We start from the raw sequence: 17,338 nt of genomic DNA, 5'->3' as shown, positions 1-17,338 counted from the left end.
CCTCATTGAGAATGAGCGTGCATTTGTTTAGCTCTGCATCTCTTGATTTCCTGACCGACGAAGATTAACACTGGCAGACAAGAAAAACATTGCAAACTGAAGCTCATCACCAGAACAATTAATCTATATCCGATCCAGTTTTCAGTTTCAGCTTTGCCTGTTGTTTTCCTATAAAGTGTTTTATTTGTAAGATCCCAATTCTATTAGATTCTAAGTGATCTTAGTATGGAAGTTGGTTACTTCCACCTATGATATGGTTCAAGACCCCACAGTGTATGGAGATAGGACAGACAAACGCAATACTGACTGCAAACAGGAGCGTCCCACATCGGTCTGGGTGCACCGAGGCAGAGGAGAAGATGGCCACTACCCCAGACTCCTCTCTGCCTGGCCTATTTTGTCCCATCATCAATCTGCTTAAAGCGCTGTTACCATGGCACCCACTATTCTGGAGGGAAAGATGGCAGGATGACAATATTAAAGCGGGTGATGTTTTGTGTGATGTTGGATGACATTGGAAGCCCAAAACGTTTGTTGGCTCCCTTTCTCCTTGTACTGCAGGTGTGTCTGGGGGAGAAACAAACAGATTCAAATGGAACAGGACTGCTAGTTTGGCTCGGTGCTCTTTGGGCATCCTGAGTGTGTGAGGTGGACTTTTGTGAGCCTCCGATTTGGCCAGATATCAGAGGCACTGCAGATGCAAATCTGGAAGGAGAACAAAACACAAGGCAATTAAGGGTGGGAGGAAAAATAAAATCGACAAAAGCTTTTAAATCTACTGGCTGAGTTAGTTTCAGTTGCAGCGACTGTGCAATTTTCACACTTGTTCTAAATTTCATCTATTGATTGAAAACTGATTTAAAACTTTTTGTCAGTTTTCTTACTATTAAACAAAATACATAGTCTGAGCTGGACCCTGAGGAATCTGAACGCATGTTAAGGTTCAAGATTACTAATTGAGATTTCTAACCTGCTTCCCCCATCCTAGTACATCAATGATGTGCTATGACACACTATTATCTAGAGTACCATTTGATTTCCAAGGCTGTCTCTTTGCATAGAGTAGGCTCATGAGAGCGATAGATAAGCATCTGGGCCACATTCAGGCCGGTTCCTGTTTGTCCTATGGGAGAGGGGGACTCCTTACTCCTTGTTGCTGCTGGTAAATCTATCAGGGCACAAAGGAGAATGGGACCTTCTCTAGACAACATGGCTCCTCCTCAGACAATGAGACTCTCCTCTGGACAGGGGACTCCGCCTGATCAGACATTGTGGTTACCTTGCTGGAGGACCCACCTTGGCTGCTTGCTGAGTATGTTGAATTGAAGTTTGCAGAGTGTTAAATACAGTGCCTCTATAAATGCATTAGTGATGTTCAATACCTTTGATGTGATTATTATCTAAACTACATCTTTTACAGGAATCTGTGTTGTTTGTTTAGCATGACAACACCAAATTCACCAGCAAAAAGGAAACCGGACTTGGAATAAACTGGAACTATTTAGAACTGTTAAATTGTACCTGATGTCATCTTGCTATTGAAACTCTGAAACCTCACAGCTCCTGCTGTAGTTTTGTCGGTGACACAATTAAATTTGGTGGAAGCTGTGTCATTTCCCCTGCTAATCTACACCCATTTCCCCCCATATGGGTGTCATCCCCCGGTGTGACCCATTCATAGAATTGCAGGGGTTTGTCACTGTCACACAGCACAATGCGCATTGTTCTTATGGGTGCCCCCGGCTGACAACCTGAGAATAATGCATGAAAGACTGATATATGACTGATACATATGGAGAATGTTACTGACAGCAATTACAGCTGACATGTGGGAACGTGTTTAGTTTAACCAAAATCTGACATCAATTTGGGAAGTGTCAATGTAAGTGTGCGCCTGTGTGCGCTATGTGTTTGTTTGTGTGTGTGTGTGTGTTTGTGTGAGTGTGTGTGTGTGTGTGCAGGAAGAGGCAGGGAAGAGCCCATTCTATATCATGTTATGTCACTGTGGCCCAGCCCTACTGCGTCCTGGTTCCCTCTGTGTTCCCACAGCCCGATGTGGAAGCTACCTGGGTCTCCCCCTGATTAGAGTAAAACCTGGAAACAATTTGCTTGACTTTTTCCTCCGGACTGCTCATAATAATGGGAAAGTGCTGTGGCCCTGCTGCCACAGGGAGCAAAGGCACAGGCTTGATGGGAAACTGTGCGTCTCTACAAAAATGTCTCCTTTTAGGGCTCTGTGAGCTCTGTTACACCCACACTTTCCAACCCCACATAAATTTCAATGATGAAATAGCATGTGTCTCTTATCTTTATTTATACAATAAAACAGTTTGTTTTTTTCTATTTAAGAGAGAATGACAAACCGACCTCTGGGCTAGACAGCCTTAACTGCTCATGTATGGAGGACCACAAGTGTCACGGAAATAGTAATAAAGCATTTCATTAATTAATAACTAATTGTACAATAAAAATAGGCATTAATACATTTGTTTACAAATTAATTTATTAATCTATGAATAAATAGACTAAATTACAAAGTAATTCATTATTTGATATTTTAATGGGCAAAGAGGATGGGCAAAGAAGATTTAGCCTTTCCATGACACTTTGGGCCTTGCACTGGTAAAACGAGGTAAAACAATGCAAATTAGGCATGGGATGTAACAAGCTCTCTGATTGGTTAGAGAGCCCCATCCGCCTCATACCCTAGCTATCTTTTCCAACACTGTTTAGGCGCCAAGAAGACCCTTTTAGGAACATAAGTGTACGTGCTTGCGCCAGGGCATTTTGCCTTGGCTTTCACTCTCTTAAATGTCCAACACTCAAGGCCCAAAGTGTCACGGAAAGGCTAAATGGAGAGGCTAAAAGGAGAAGCTAAATGACTAAGCAAATCGAATAGCTAATCGGAAAAGGAAAAGCAGCGGGGAAATGGAAATGCAAATGGAAAAGGACATGCCTTTTTAAATGCCTGATTAAAATCTGTATTCTTAATTCAATTTGTGAATCCAGTTATTTATTTCTGTTTAAACTGCATTTTCAAATAGATTTTTTAATTCCATTATTTATTTATGAATTAATTAATGTATTTTTAAATGATGTACTTATTGACTGTTTTATGGTTGTTTTTGTAAATCCCTTTTTAATTTGAACTATTTATTGATGGATTAATATTTCATTTGTAAAATCTTTTTATAATTCTTCTTTTTATTGCCCATTAAAAATATCAAATAATTAATTACTTTGTAATTTAGTCTTATAAATTAATCTGTAAACAAATGTATTAATGCCTATTTTTGTTGTACAATTAGTTGTTAATTAATGAAATGCTTTATTACTATTTCCGTGACACTTGTGGTCCTCCATACTCATGGAGCAATTCAACTTGAAATTGGTTACATTTGTTTAAAAAAAACAACAACTATAGTTTTGGAAAGTGTCGTCCCAGGTGCATAACACTGAGAGTCAAGACACCCTGTTTTCACACAGGGAAGAATGACACATTTATGCACGTTTTGGCACATTTAGGCAGACAGGCGCCAGTTTTTGTAGGTGGATCAGGTGCAGACACACTTTGGGCACTTGTATTGCCTAGGGAGGCACAAGATTAAAATAAATGTTGGTTTGTCAGATTTAAACGTATTTCAAATATGTTTTTACAGTATTTATTTGATTGAAACAAGAATAAAGGGTCTGTACCAGCTGCCAATGCCCTCTTGTGGTTCTCCATGTCAGATAATATTTTGATTTTGCTTACAAAGTCAGTGTCTTCTTTGACTCTACACTCATTACCATGTAAAACAAGTTGAATTAGAGGGGTCCTCCTGTATCTAAATTGTGGTCATAGCTGTTCATGTGTTGCACCCACTCAGACCAGCCCTAACCCGAACCACCCACCCATCCAAATCACCACTACTGAGTTTGATTCTGCCTGGGCATCGGGACAGCAATCACTCCTAGCTCATTGTGAACGAAGAGGCTGTACGTTGATTATTCAAGGATTTAACCCACTCTGTAATCAACGGATTGACGTCATGTTCGGGAAGGAAAGTCAGTAGTCCAGCTCATTATCAGAGAACATTACTGAGCTATTACAGTGGAACAAGATGTAATTCATCACAGATTGGAAGCAAAATAAAGTTATTCTGGGCTTTTTACAAACGCATTCAGACCAATATGATCAAGTCAGCTCCACTGGCACATTAAAGGAACGGTTCACTCAAAAATGCCATCTCATTAGGTGTGCGATGGGTGACAGGGGAAATTTGTTTATTGAGTACACTAACCCTTTACGATATCCTTTTGAGACACCTGAGAGACAGGGATCCAGCTGTGGAGGAGTGAATGACGCTGGGAAGAATGGGAGAGGAACACCCACACAGCAGTTTCCTCCACAAATCACCAAGACGCCCACCAGACAAATGTGTCTGTGTGAGACCCTCACCAGTGTATAACAAAGTACTGCAGCATCACCGACGTGTGACTTTACAGCTGGTATTGCTGCTATTGTTTCAGCCTAACATGTTCTCAGGGTCGGTGAGGGACCAGACATAAGATAAGGGCTATAGCATCAGCTTGAGCAAATAAACAATAAGCCCAATTACCTTAGGTCTTACTAAATTGTGATGGATTAGCACAGGCTGCTCATTGCGGTGATAAGATGCTCCTATGTATCTGTTTGCTAAACGAGCGCACCTTTACTCTCACACAGTGTCTCCTAAATGTGTTTAATCTGGTCTGAAGAGTTTTTGCTTTGCTTCAACACAGTGTAGCGCAACGAACAGCTTCCCTCTGCTCACTTTAGAGAGATGTACTGAATCTTTAATGAATGAATGTGGGATTGTGGTATTGCGAATGAATGTGGGATTCAATGATCCGTTTTCAATATTATCTGAATGCACAAATTAATTAAAACATAGCGGACAACATTTGCGTTTGAATTGTATTGTGGTAAAAATGTAGGCCAGTCTGGCCCTGATGACTTCAGATGGTTGCAATAATTAGCTGTCCCACTTCATCCTCATTATACCAGCAGCACCAAAACACTTTGCTCTCATTAGGACCACGCCATTGTGTCCCCCAGCAGTTAGCAGCCATTTTGCCTTCCCCATTACAACACAAAGAGAGGGGAGGTAAAACAGTTTACCCACAAATCTCCCTCTGTGTGCCCACTGGTTCACTCCACTTATTCAGGCAGGGAAGTAAAGACCATCTGCTCATTTTATAGAACTCCAATCTCAAAACACTCCTACCCATTCACCAGTTCCATTACGGTTGGCCAGCAGATTACTTGACCAAACACCAACCGAAACTCCCGTCCAAAACGCAGGGTTTTTCTCAAAGAAGGCCAAGGTTGATCAAGCCACTGTTAGGGACAGAGGCCATTGCTTTGAATGTGAATGTGAGAGGCAGTGAGTCTTTGCTCCTCATCTCCTACTGGCGCTAGATGAATGGCATCAACGAGTAGAAGTTGGACAGAGCAAGAGCTGAGGCATTAGAGCCACTGGAGCGGCCATTGCATGGCAAATGGATGGGCAGCTGCTCCTGTCTTCCTATAGCCAGATTTGAAATGTCCAAAATATATACACAGTCAATAAACTGGCAGGTCGTAACACATATAATCCATTTTTGAACGGGTTTACAGAGTGAGCTCAGCATTCACTCTGATCCACTTTTTGCAGGACTCAGCCTAGTTCCCCCTCCTCTGTCCTGTCCCTCCCTTCCAGACACAAGTTCTGGGACTCTGGGAGTTTTCCATGCATGATCCATGTAGTGTGGCCCAAGAGTCTAAGTCTACGACTTCTTTGGGCAGTCACACACTGCGTCCTCCGGCCTGTTTGACGGCACACCAGGTGGGGCCAAACAAACACACATTAATCTGTGCTTTTTATGAATATTCAGATACAGCTGTCTGTGACAAGGAGATAGCAGCTGGTGAGCTTGGGCCCCGCTGATATCCCAGTGCCATGCCTGGACAGAAGCCCCTGCATCTGGGCCAAGACAGGCCCAGCCGGCCCTGGCAGGCCCACCCAGGCCCAGGATCTCCCCAAATCCCACCACTGACACCCTCTACACACGGGCGGTCAAAGACTCAATAGACACCTTTAGCAGCCTGCAGCAGATACATGATGACACTTACAGTATGTCACTATTATGGTGACAAAGTAGTTGGGTATTTGGCAGTAGAAATGACAGATTCAAATGTACATGGTCTTAACTGTCAGTTCAGTTCCTTAGATTTAAGATTAATATAGACGGACCATATTGTCAAAACTAAACTTTATTGTTTGAAAGGATAAAGATGAAATTACAATCACACTGACTATTGAAAAAGAAGTTCACATAATCTATTTGTAAAATATTCATCAGCAAACATTTTTTTCCACCACCATATCAGGCTGAGAGTTGTCTACGCTCTTCAGTGAAACTGTAAAGTACATATGGGTGGCCATGTGGTTTTCATATTATTGTAGTAAAAGCAGGTGTTGAAACAGATGGCATTGCTTTGTGTATCACATTAGATTCCCCATTTAGGGCTTTTGTTGAGCATTCTTGACAAAAAAGAGCATTTCAAATTGAATTTCAGTTAAGTGAATCATAAGGACATGTTCCTTACTTTACCTATTCATGGCACAGAGGGACAGAGCAATGCTGTCACTGGCATGATTTGACACCAGGCTGTTTTGGAATCAATAACTTGGGTGCTCAAAACACATAATGGTCACATTTTTCATTATGGCTAAATGTCATATCGGTTTAGGGAGGCATTTACATTTTCCCTGATGACATGAATGTAATTTGCCCTTTTTAATTACCAAACTTAATCTCATACTAATCCAATGATATTGCCACAACAAGTAATGCTAGTACGGCGAGCCGGTTCGAAGACAAAGCCTGCTATGGTGAAGTTTGTGTTTGGTGTGGCTGCCGTTGGCGCCTCCTTCGCAGTCTGCTGGTTGGCCCTGACAACGCAGCATCACAGTGCCAGGCTGTCAGTGTGCCAGGCCCAGAGAGCAGCTGCCAGGCCAAACCAGCGGGCACTAATTCAGCCAGCCACAGGGAGTCTCCTTCCACCCCGTCTCCTCCCAGTCCCTCCCTGTGGCTATAACCACCCCTCATGCGTGCGTGCACACACACACGCACCTTGCACAATGCAGGCTTTAATTATGCCAAACTTGCCAAAAGCTAATCTCCCATCTTTTTAATCAAAGACATTTGTAGCTGAGGATGCTGCCAATATTCTGATAACTAATTACCAGAAATAGTGGTGAATAAACACCTTTTCCTTTGACCAACAGTGGCCTTTCTCAATCAAGCAAAGCCTGAAAATCTCTCAAAGCCAGTGATGCAGGAAATCTGAAAGACACTTTTTTCCCTTTTATACCCACTGATGTTGTTACAAATGATCAATAATGGCAACATGAACAGATTTTTGGAGATGTCTCCCAAAGTACCATTTTATATTTTATTGACAATGATTTGAATCCCCTTGTCAGAAAAAAAAAACACAAACAAAAAACAGCATTATTGCTGAACATTGAAAGCTCATTGGGGGGCTTGCATCATTAATTTGCATGCTTGTCGTTGACACATGTCCATGTTCATTTGCGCAAATCATTAACATCCCGCTCGTTTTGTCATTATCTCCCGTGAACGAGAGAGGCGTCACTGAGCCCGGGGGACTGCGGCCAGGCCAGTTTCTCTGCGGTTGGTAAAGTGAGGGCCAAAATGTTCGGAAGCGTTCAGCTGCTATTCTGATGTGCTGGAGCGTTTCTGTGGTTGAATCCCGCTGTGTCCTTAGCCTCAGCCCCTGAGCTAAGCTTGGGACTGGAAGGGCAAACTTTTTTCTTTCAGAAGAGGGAATGGATTGGAGTATCTTGGTGGCTCAGTTGTCTAAGGTGCATACCATGTACCTGCAATGTGCTGGGTTCAAATCCAGCCTGGGAGCCTCCCACTGTCTCCTGGTTTCTCTCTATTGTGGACCATTAAATAAAGGCAAAAACACCAAAAAAATAACCTTTAAAAAAATAAGAGGGAGGGGACTATCGAGGTACAGTGCGTAGGAGTCCCAGATTTCAAATAACCTTTATTCCCTCATGTTTGTGCCAATCCAGCACAGTTTTGGAAGGCATTTCTCTCTCTCTTCCTCTATCAATCTGTCTATCTAGCTATCTATCTATAGGTATACATACACTGAATATACTGTACTGCATCTGTCCGACTGACATTCCAAAGGCCTGCTGTCTCCGCACCAAACAAATTCTCATCTGCTCCCTCGCCTGTCACTCATCCTGTTTCTGAGCTCGTCTGCTCCAGCTGAAGGTCACAATATGGCTGATTCCTTTGGAGAGCCCCTCTGGGTCCCCATGCTTCATGCTGCCTGGGTAAACACGGAACAGCAGTTCATAAAGACGCAGACCGTGTGTGTGCATCTGTGTCTGTGTGCCCGTGTGTGTTTAGGGGTGATCATAGGCCTTCCTGTGCTGAGTTTCATTATGGAACTGACCGCAGCGACACGCATCACATACATACCGCTAGTAAGGCACGCTGAAATATTGATGCTGTGTTTTGTTCTCATTTTTGCTCTACCTGAGTGGCCATCTGGATAGGCTGGCCGTTCTCACGTTAAATATTAATTCTGCCGTTGAATATGACCAGGGCTGAGCAAAAGGGGCTAATTTTGTAATGTGAGAGAGAGAGAGCGAGAGAGAGAGAGAGAGAGAAGTTGAGTGTTCATTTTCCTAACAGATGGAAGATGGGCTGGGGCTGTAGTGTGGTGTCATAGAAGAACCTGATAATTGATGATATTACCCCCATCCCAAAAGTACAAAGGGATTACATGTGGTTACATGAATAATGAAATTGAGATTATTTCGTTGACATGCATCTAATTTGTTGTGCCACAGGTCTGAAATGCCGCATACTGCTTATCGATGTGTCTCTTTGTGCCACACTGCTCAGGTAAGACCAGCAGATCATGTTTCTCTAACGAGCCGGTCGCTTCTGGCCGACTCTGCCTCTTCAGGCTGCACTCAGACAACAGACCGACTCCCAGGTGCGAGCTGTGGCCAGCAATTAGCTTTGTCAGGACAGCTGAGGTGTTTATGTGGCAGGACTCAATCATCCATGCCTACTGATTATCACAGCGAGTACGACTGAGGACAAATTTGAAGAGCTCACTCACAGTGGGATTATTGACGGCCCAGAGGTCCAAACTCAGCGTTCAGCTTTTCTCTCCTTTCAGCTCAATGTGCTAATAGAGAAATGCACTGTGAACTGAATAAGCACTTCGCCAGCCAACTCAACTGTGAATTTTAATGATGTGCTTAGGAGTGCACACCAGCAACAAAACAATTCTAACAAGGTGCCATTTAAAGCGGGTGGTTTTCAGTAAATTATCCTTCCTCCGTGCTTAATAATTAATGAAAACCTATTAATTATGAACAAATCTGTGGCCTAACTGATCAAGAGGAGGGATGGTTGCCTAGGAGCACTGGCCTGCTCTGAATACCATGTCCCGGCAGTGTTATTGGTAATTGGAGCCCCCTCAGGATGACGATAATATGGCAGAAAGTAAATAAAGTGGTGGATAGGGAGACGCAATAGCATTTGTTTTGGGTTCTGTCACAAAGGGGAGACAAGCCCAGGTGATCAATAATGTAGTTTGGCACGTGTCTGGATTGCTTTGTGGTCCAGCTCTGACATGTTGTGCCCACTGACAATACACTGCGGTTGGAACGGTAGGTGTAATAGAAATTCAGATATCCAATCTGAATTTTTCCAATAGGCAATCATCTATGGTAAATATCTATAAGTTTGTTATGTGTATAGTTTTTGACCAGCAAATCAAAAGTGTGAATAAGAAAGTCTGTGAAACAACATTCAACAGTGATAATGGTTGTTTATGGCCTGTTTTCATTACACCTTGAGCAAACAGCAGGCCTCCTGGTTCCCACTGCACAAAGTCAAAACAACAATCGACCCAACACAGACGAACCTCCATTTTCGGATGTAAAATCAACACAGCTGGACATCCTAAGGTTTGTGTTTATGTCTGTATGCTACCTTTCCGACTTGAACCTAAAAATAGTCTAGCAGCATCCTGCTGTGATGCTGAAGGTGCAGTCATCTTTCCCTCTGAAGGACACAACACTGTCTGAAGTTTGGGAGCCGGGGGGGGCGAGGAGGGAGGAAGCTGTGACTACCGTGTGACAAGCGCCCTGTTCCTTCCTCCCAGGCCTGAGAAACAGGAAGTGGAGCTCATAAGGCATTATTGTGACGGACAGGAAATGCAAGGTCCTCTAAAATAAGAGCCCCACTCTGGCCGTCAATGACAGGAGCCTGTCCTCCACAGCTCCATGGAGACCTGTATTCTGCCCCCCCACCCCCATCAGTCTTCATATTGGAGTGACGCAGATATATACAGACTCGGAGAGGCACACAATGAGCTGTCAGCCTGCACCCACACGGGACTGGTATTGAATCCTACAAGCAAATACATGCAAGCAACTGCAATAAAGTGTTTACAGCCCAAATCGTTGAAACATTGGACTGGTTCAGTGGATTTCCCGTTCCGGAAACTGGAAGAATAGATCAGACAATGCAGCCTCACATGAGACTCCACCACAGTTACTTTTAAACTGTTAGAGCAGCAGCTCAAAGACGGCATCCACTGTTAAGTTTTTCCCACACACAAAAGAAATGTTTTGACGTGTTAAAACTTTGTTCCACGCTCCACCCACCCGCATACAGTTTGAGAGCAGCTACAGCAGTGTTTCAAAGGGTTAAGGGAGGCATATGGGTAGGATCCACCCTGCTTGTCCTTAGCAGAAGCTGAGGAGGAGCTGGTTGCTAAGAGAGATGCTAAGGCTTTATGCCGGGCTGCCTCCCAGTTAATTAAAATCCTACTTTATCTGTTTCATGCTTTCAATTAGAATAATCTGGCAAGAGCCCAAGCCTCTGTATGTAGATAACCATGGCAATAAGATGTGATTAATGCGGGGGGCCCATTTGCGGCGCAGGCTGCAGCAATGCCCTGCTGTTGTTTCCATGCCTTGTTTTGTCTTCGTATCCTGTTTTGATCCCAGGCAAAATGGCTGTGCAGCGCCTCTCTGTAAGATCGGCATGGCACCTCTTCCAGCACGACATGGATAAGATCTGCTCAATGCGCCGTGGTAGAATATGGCAGGTGTGGGCCACTTGTGATCATATTCATCTGAACTACAGCAGTGACTGAAGCGACAGACAGCCAATTTCAAAGTTCAAGCCTGTGCCAAGTCTAATGGTTTTCCAGTCATCGGTAATCAAAAGAACCGTCAGCTAACAATGTTTTTGCACAATTAACAGCAGATCCATCAATGCTTGTCTCTGCTTTTCACCCTCAATTAACTGCAACACAGAAGCCAAGCTGTACAGTCAATCAATCACGATAAGCTTAACACATTTAGGCTCAATGGGTATTTGGTGCCGTGTTTGGCTGTAATTTATGTTCCAACAGCTAATGCGGTTATTCTCTGATGTTTTGAGACAGAGCAGGCATATAGGCATTTCCAGAAAACATTTTGTGCAATAAAAAACTATCATAAAAATATATTGGATGTTTGTTTATTTCATCAAATAAGCTGATTTGTTAAGTTCACTGGCACATTTTCTGTTTTTAAAGCAATGACTGTGTACCTTCAGAGTGCAATGAATTACCACTCATAAAGCAAAAGTGAAAGGATTTATTGGCAAAACACTTGTGACCTTGTGAAATATGAATACAAATGAAATGCAAGAGCAAAACAGACATAACACCATGCCCTTTGTCACAGAGGCATGCCACTAAATTGGCATGCAAAATGCTCAATAAAATCCAAATAATAAAAAGTTGTTGTTTTTTTAAACACAAATGATGAACAATTTTCATAAACACTTGGCTTCTCAATAAGCTTTTAAACAAAATAGAATATTTACTGCCATCTACTGGTCACTGTAGAGCAACACAACTTTCTGAACAGCAAACTTTTACAGAGCAAGTCTTTGCAGGTTTTACAGCACTTCTATGTCTTTCTGAAGGAGCTGAACGACTGACTGAGTGGAGAGGAAAGGGACTGGGGCGTTGGGATAAAATGGCCTCCCCCCATGTTTCCAAGCAGGACATTAGGTTTGGGAACAGGCTGGGCCCTCACTTCTTGGGCACGCCTGGAGCTGGGACTTGGAGGAGCCATCTCCATCCTCCCAGGAGTCTTCATGTCTCCGGGGCTCTCCCTGGGGACCTGGGCTGGTGGTATCTGGAGGGAAAAGCCTCTTCCTATAGAGGGGAGGACAGGGAAGGATGGCTGCAGGTCTTTTCCCGCGGGCCTCCCGCTACCCATTGTGTCCATCACTACCTCCATGAGTCCTTGGCCTGCGGCTGGAGACACAAAGCTGTTGAGAGACGGTTGCTTCCTGAGGTCTGACACACGGACCGTTACCTGGGCCACTGGGTCGGGGGTGGGATGCACAGCTGCAGAGTTAGCGGCTGTCGACTGGACTGGACTGGCCATCCATGGGGGGTTTGTGGATAGTTGGTGATAGAAAGGGTCCACTTGTGCTGGGGAAGGGGGTTCCACAGTTGCAGGTTCAGGGGAATTTGGCTTTATCTGGGGTACAGGATCCTGAATATGTTGCTCTGCTGGAGGCGAGGTCTGGGGCAGAGGCTGAGGCCGGGGCTGGAAGCGAGCCAGCAGACCCTGTTCTGTGACAGGGTAGCGGTCAGCAGCCCAATCCTGGCGCTCCTGACGCATGCGCTCCAGCTCCCTCAGCTCCCTGGGAAGCTCCAACGCACTGTCCTGCAGACGCATGCAGGTAATCAGGATGTTTGTGCTTCTGTGTTTTACTATATTAGAAAACAGATGGTTCACACATACTTCTGATTGGCCAAGTCACGTTTGAAGCATTTGTAAGATACCGAACAAACACACACTTCTAACCACATAAGTTAATTTATATATTAATGCACTGACCAAAAATCAGTAATTATAGGGTACTTATGCGTCACCTAGCAACCACTTTGTTTAGCTCATGTTCAAAAACTATATTCCTTGAGCGAAAGATGAAGTGAAACAATAACCTATTGTCGGTCAAAAACAAAAGATTTCTTGAACGTTGGCGTTCTTAAAACAATGGTGTATTGCTGCCATTTTATAAAAGCAATAAGCTGCTTGATGGAGTTTTAACACAGCCAAGGGGCATTATTAGCCGCTGTTTATTGCTGAAATACACAGTTTCTACATATTCCTCTAGGTCATGCAAGGACTGGGGAGGTTTACAACAGTGTCATGCATCAGAATGAGGCAGCAGTAGCCTATAAGTTAGAGAAGTGGGCTTGTGACTAGAAGGTTGCCAGTTTGAATCTTCAGACTGTCTGGAAAAATCTTGGTGAAATTTTTGGCTCAACTGCCAAGGGCTGGTTAACTAAAGAAAAAGTACTTGCCAGAACAATCTTTACTCGCCAAAATATTATACATTTTTCGTCACTCACCACCAGTTTCCAATACTATTTTGCATGTAGAATCAAGTACTGTGTAAAACATTCAATAAAGAGATATGAGCAGATTTTAATTTGTTCACTCACTTATTTGTCTTCATTTTTTCTATATCAGCTATGTGTCGCCACAAAAACTGTGCATGTGTATGTGCATGTGCATCTGTGCATGTTTGTGAATTACCCACCATACTTATGTGCTCCATTTCACCTGGTTGGTTGTGGCTGCTGTTGAGGTAGGAGCCCACCAGGCCCATATAGTCGGTCATGAGAGCGTCCAGCAGCACCAGTCTCAGAGGCTGCAGGTGGATCACCGACAGAGCCATCACCTTCAGCAGCGGTACAGGACATGGACGTTTGTACCACATCTCCCTTTCCTCCTGTACAACCACACACTTATGAGTACAGCACATACAGACACATCTACAAAGTTTCTCCCGTACCGTGAGGATATCTAGATGGGGTTTGTGTACCTTGTTGAGCTGTGACTTCATCTGGAGGGATGAAAGTCGGGAGGAAGGCACCTTCAGATGGAGACTCACCACCTCCTGTAGAGTACTGACTCTGTCTGGAAGGAAGCCCCCCGTCTCTGAGTAGAAGCACATGACATCTGCCACCTGAACACATGCAGACAATCAGGAAGCAAAACAGAAGATAAAATTACAGACAAGCCCAACAACAAATAGTCTATAAGACCCCTGCAAATCTTAAAGACATAACTGAGTTTGATTTCTGAAAAATGTTTCACGGTAGGCTACTGTGCAGTACCTGTGTGTCAAAGACGTTGATTAGATTTACTCCAAACTGTACAGTCAGACATCCAGCAATGGCTCTGCAGTCATGAATCACCTGTACAGAAGGTACAATTCCACAGAGATATCACACTGCTAATAATCATCACTTCAACTGCATTGAATTTGTCATCTCAGTGTTCACTTTGCTCACCTTTAGTATGTGCTCATTTTCCAGGATCATGGAGAGACCATTCTTAAAGGCACGGGCTCCAAGCAACAGGATGTCAAATAGGTACACCTTGTTTTTAGTGGCGATCTACAAAAATGAAGAATACCCCAAGTTTTTTATTTCTTATGATAAAATATGGCCAGTCTTCATAAATCTCCCTGCTGTACTAGATGTTTCTCCTCACCTGCAGCCAGCAGAGTCTCCCATGCTGAAACACCTCGAGGCCATCAGCTCCGATACCAATCACCTGCTGCTTCTTGATGTGCATCACCTAGGTAAACAGAGGATGACAACTCGGGTTAGAGACTTTGTAGGACAACAGGTCACAGGACACACCTCTCCTCCAGCTCCACTACATACTGGGAAAACTTTATGAAACAGATCATTAACTATACATCAACTCACAGCAGGTCCAAACTTCTCATGAAACTCATCAATGACTACAAAGTTGATAAACTCTTCATCACCTTCGTCGTTATCTGCAAAAAAGACATAGATGGAAATCTTCTGGATAAGCTAGTCATTCAAAGCATGTCCTGTCCTTTTTTCTTTTCTTTAATAATCAAACTCACCCAATATGATGCTCTTCCTGTATGGCTGAAACTCTTCTACAGTCAAGTGGTCTTCAAATTTATGGTGAGGAATTTTTCTGTGCAACAGATTGCATATTGCAGTTTATGGGCAAGCAACAACCAGACACTGTGTGTTGTCACCAACACTTACACATTGCTGATTGCTTAATTACTTACCCACTGTCACTCTTTGTTTCACCAGGAAATTCCACTGCAAATTAAGTTATACAAAAAAGATATTTCATATAACAAGGCTTGAGATGAAAGATCTATTGCTAAGTATTTAGTCCAGCTGCTTGACCTTCTTTGGCCCTGTCTAATGATAGGGGAAAGACTAGCTAGCACTCACCATTCACAATCTCATGCCCAAAGAACAGTTTCAGCCCGGGGAATTTTCTGCCATTCTGGCCATTAACAACTGAAATAGACAAACAAAAAAAATTGCAGTCAGACAAATGCATGTATTGTTTTGTGATGCACCAATAATTTCACTCAGTAACTTACCTTGCTAGCATACCAGCTAACGGCAGCTAGCTAACTTTGTTCACTAGCTATCCTAACTGGATGGTTTTCAGGACACAAGGTTGAAGCACCAGTAAGGTGTAATATGTAGCCTACAGCAACTGTCAACATAATTTACATTCATACATACATACATCATTTAACAATGTTGTGAACGGCAATGCATGTTCAAAGAAAAAATAGACCGACCGTCCGCTAAAACCACTGTTTTGTTGGGGTTGATGCGCTGGATGACGCCGAGATAAGACGCAGTCTTGAGGGTCAGTTTGATGCGCTTTCCTTTGAGGATATCCGCGAACTGGAAGTCGTCCACTGTCATTTTTACCAGCCATATACGAGTTGTTTCAATCAATAAAACAAAGGAGCTGCTACGGCTCAGATATATTTAGCTGTCCACATGTGTTTAACAACTGCAGTAAGAACTAGCTACCAGCTAGCTACACCCTGACACCAGGGCGCTATCACGTGACGCATTAAGACAACTTTTAATGCTGCGTTCATGTACTCCTTGTTAATTCCTACTTTCCACTTCCCAGTCCTAGGCTAAATACGAATTGTCGCGCATTCAAGTGCTTCAGTTAGAAATAGGCCTAATAACAAAATGGACCCTGTAACAACATTATTTTAATGACTCTTGTTCTATTTTATAAATCAAGCAGCACAGAGTCACCATCTGCTGCGGAAAATGCATATCAGCATGTAAGTGATATTTTCATTAATTTACTAGACACGTATGTATGCACAAGTATGCACAAAAATGTGTGACCACTAAAAGCGGAACAAAGAGTGAAAATTCATTTAAGCATTACATTTGTGGATTGTGCTCATTGTCTACAAAGAGAAGTGAAACCAGAGGCAGAAGGGCCTTTAGCCACATGGGGGCAGGCTTAAGGCATCACAGGCCCCAACAGCCTGAGTAGACAATAAATCTATGTCATTATTGAGATAACAGCGGCAATACAGAGGAGGGTAAGCCCACTATCTCCAGTGATAGCCAGCTGCTAATAGACAAGTTCTCATGACTTCACCCTGCCTCTGTAAGGAAAGTAATGAACTAAAGTACTGTTCATCTCCAGACAGCACACACAGGGGTGGCACTTAATCAAAGGGAGTGCACACTGGGGCGCAGAATGCACAGAGCTGTCTCAGACTTTATCACAGATTGTACACATTAGTCAGTGCCTTTGTCAACATGAAGACTGCGGTGTGTATTGCTCCTCTTGAGCCTGCTCAATCAAAGTGGGGAGAAAGATGGAAAGAGGCAAACACTAAGCTCCAGATCCTGAAGAGCTGAACTCATTTCACAAAATTCCCTTTTTGGTCGAATGAGATTATTTGAGGCCAAAGAAAAGCGGCAAGACATTGCATTACAAATTATGTTATGTTTTAGGGTTGGTGCATCATCCATTGCAGCATATATGCAAGTCAAGTCTTGTTATTTGGCATGGTAATATTCATTGTTCTGCATGACTAATCAATAAAAGATCTGTACTGAGATCATTTACAGCAATCTGTTTTATGTTCCTTGGAATCCATTATTGGGATTAAGCTCTCTAGGGAACAAACATTAACCAATTTATCGTTATTCATATTTGGCTTGTCGTCTGCTCTATGGAAACACCCTTATCACACAGCGCTGTTCTCCACCCGGATGATTTTGATTAGACTCTGCAGACTTCTTAATGCAGCTGAACAGGCCTGCAGAAACATCCTCCCAGGACCCCCTATGGTACAATAGCTTTGAGCTCCATATAGGCCATAGTGGAACAACCAACCA

General features: G+C 43.3%; 1 protein-coding gene across 1 annotated transcript in view; it reads right to left on the bottom strand.

The window, feature by feature from the left end:
- LOC139658375 (delta-like protein 4) overlaps positions 1 to 15,880 on the bottom strand; it is a 35,980-nt gene extending 20,100 nt beyond the window's left edge. Inside the window, exons 1-9 of the mRNA XM_071536493.1 lie at positions 15,751 to 15,880; positions 15,389 to 15,457; positions 15,221 to 15,250; positions 14,873 to 14,946; positions 14,652 to 14,738; positions 14,450 to 14,554; positions 14,273 to 14,353; positions 13,978 to 14,121; positions 13,693 to 13,884 (exon numbers count right to left, since the gene is read on the bottom strand). Coding sequence (XP_071392594.1) covers positions 13,693 to 13,884; positions 13,978 to 14,121; positions 14,273 to 14,353; positions 14,450 to 14,554; positions 14,652 to 14,738; positions 14,873 to 14,946; positions 15,221 to 15,250; positions 15,389 to 15,457; positions 15,751 to 15,880 — 912 coding nt within the window. The remainder of the gene's footprint in view (positions 1 to 13,692; positions 13,885 to 13,977; positions 14,122 to 14,272; positions 14,354 to 14,449; positions 14,555 to 14,651; positions 14,739 to 14,872; positions 14,947 to 15,220; positions 15,251 to 15,388; positions 15,458 to 15,750) is intronic.
- Between the last annotated feature and the right edge of the window lie 1,458 nt (positions 15,881 to 17,338).

Source organism: Centroberyx affinis, unplaced genomic scaffold (assembly GCF_046629955.1).
Source record: "Centroberyx affinis isolate AG114_WGS23_722 - 3 ecotype Tasmania unplaced genomic scaffold, CSIRO-AGI_Caff_v1 ptg002885l_1, whole genome shotgun sequence".
Classification (NCBI taxonomy): domain Eukaryota; kingdom Metazoa; phylum Chordata; class Actinopteri; order Beryciformes; family Berycidae; genus Centroberyx; species Centroberyx affinis.
Note: the sequence above shows the minus strand (reverse complement) of the source record. Positions and strands in the feature narration are given on the sequence as shown.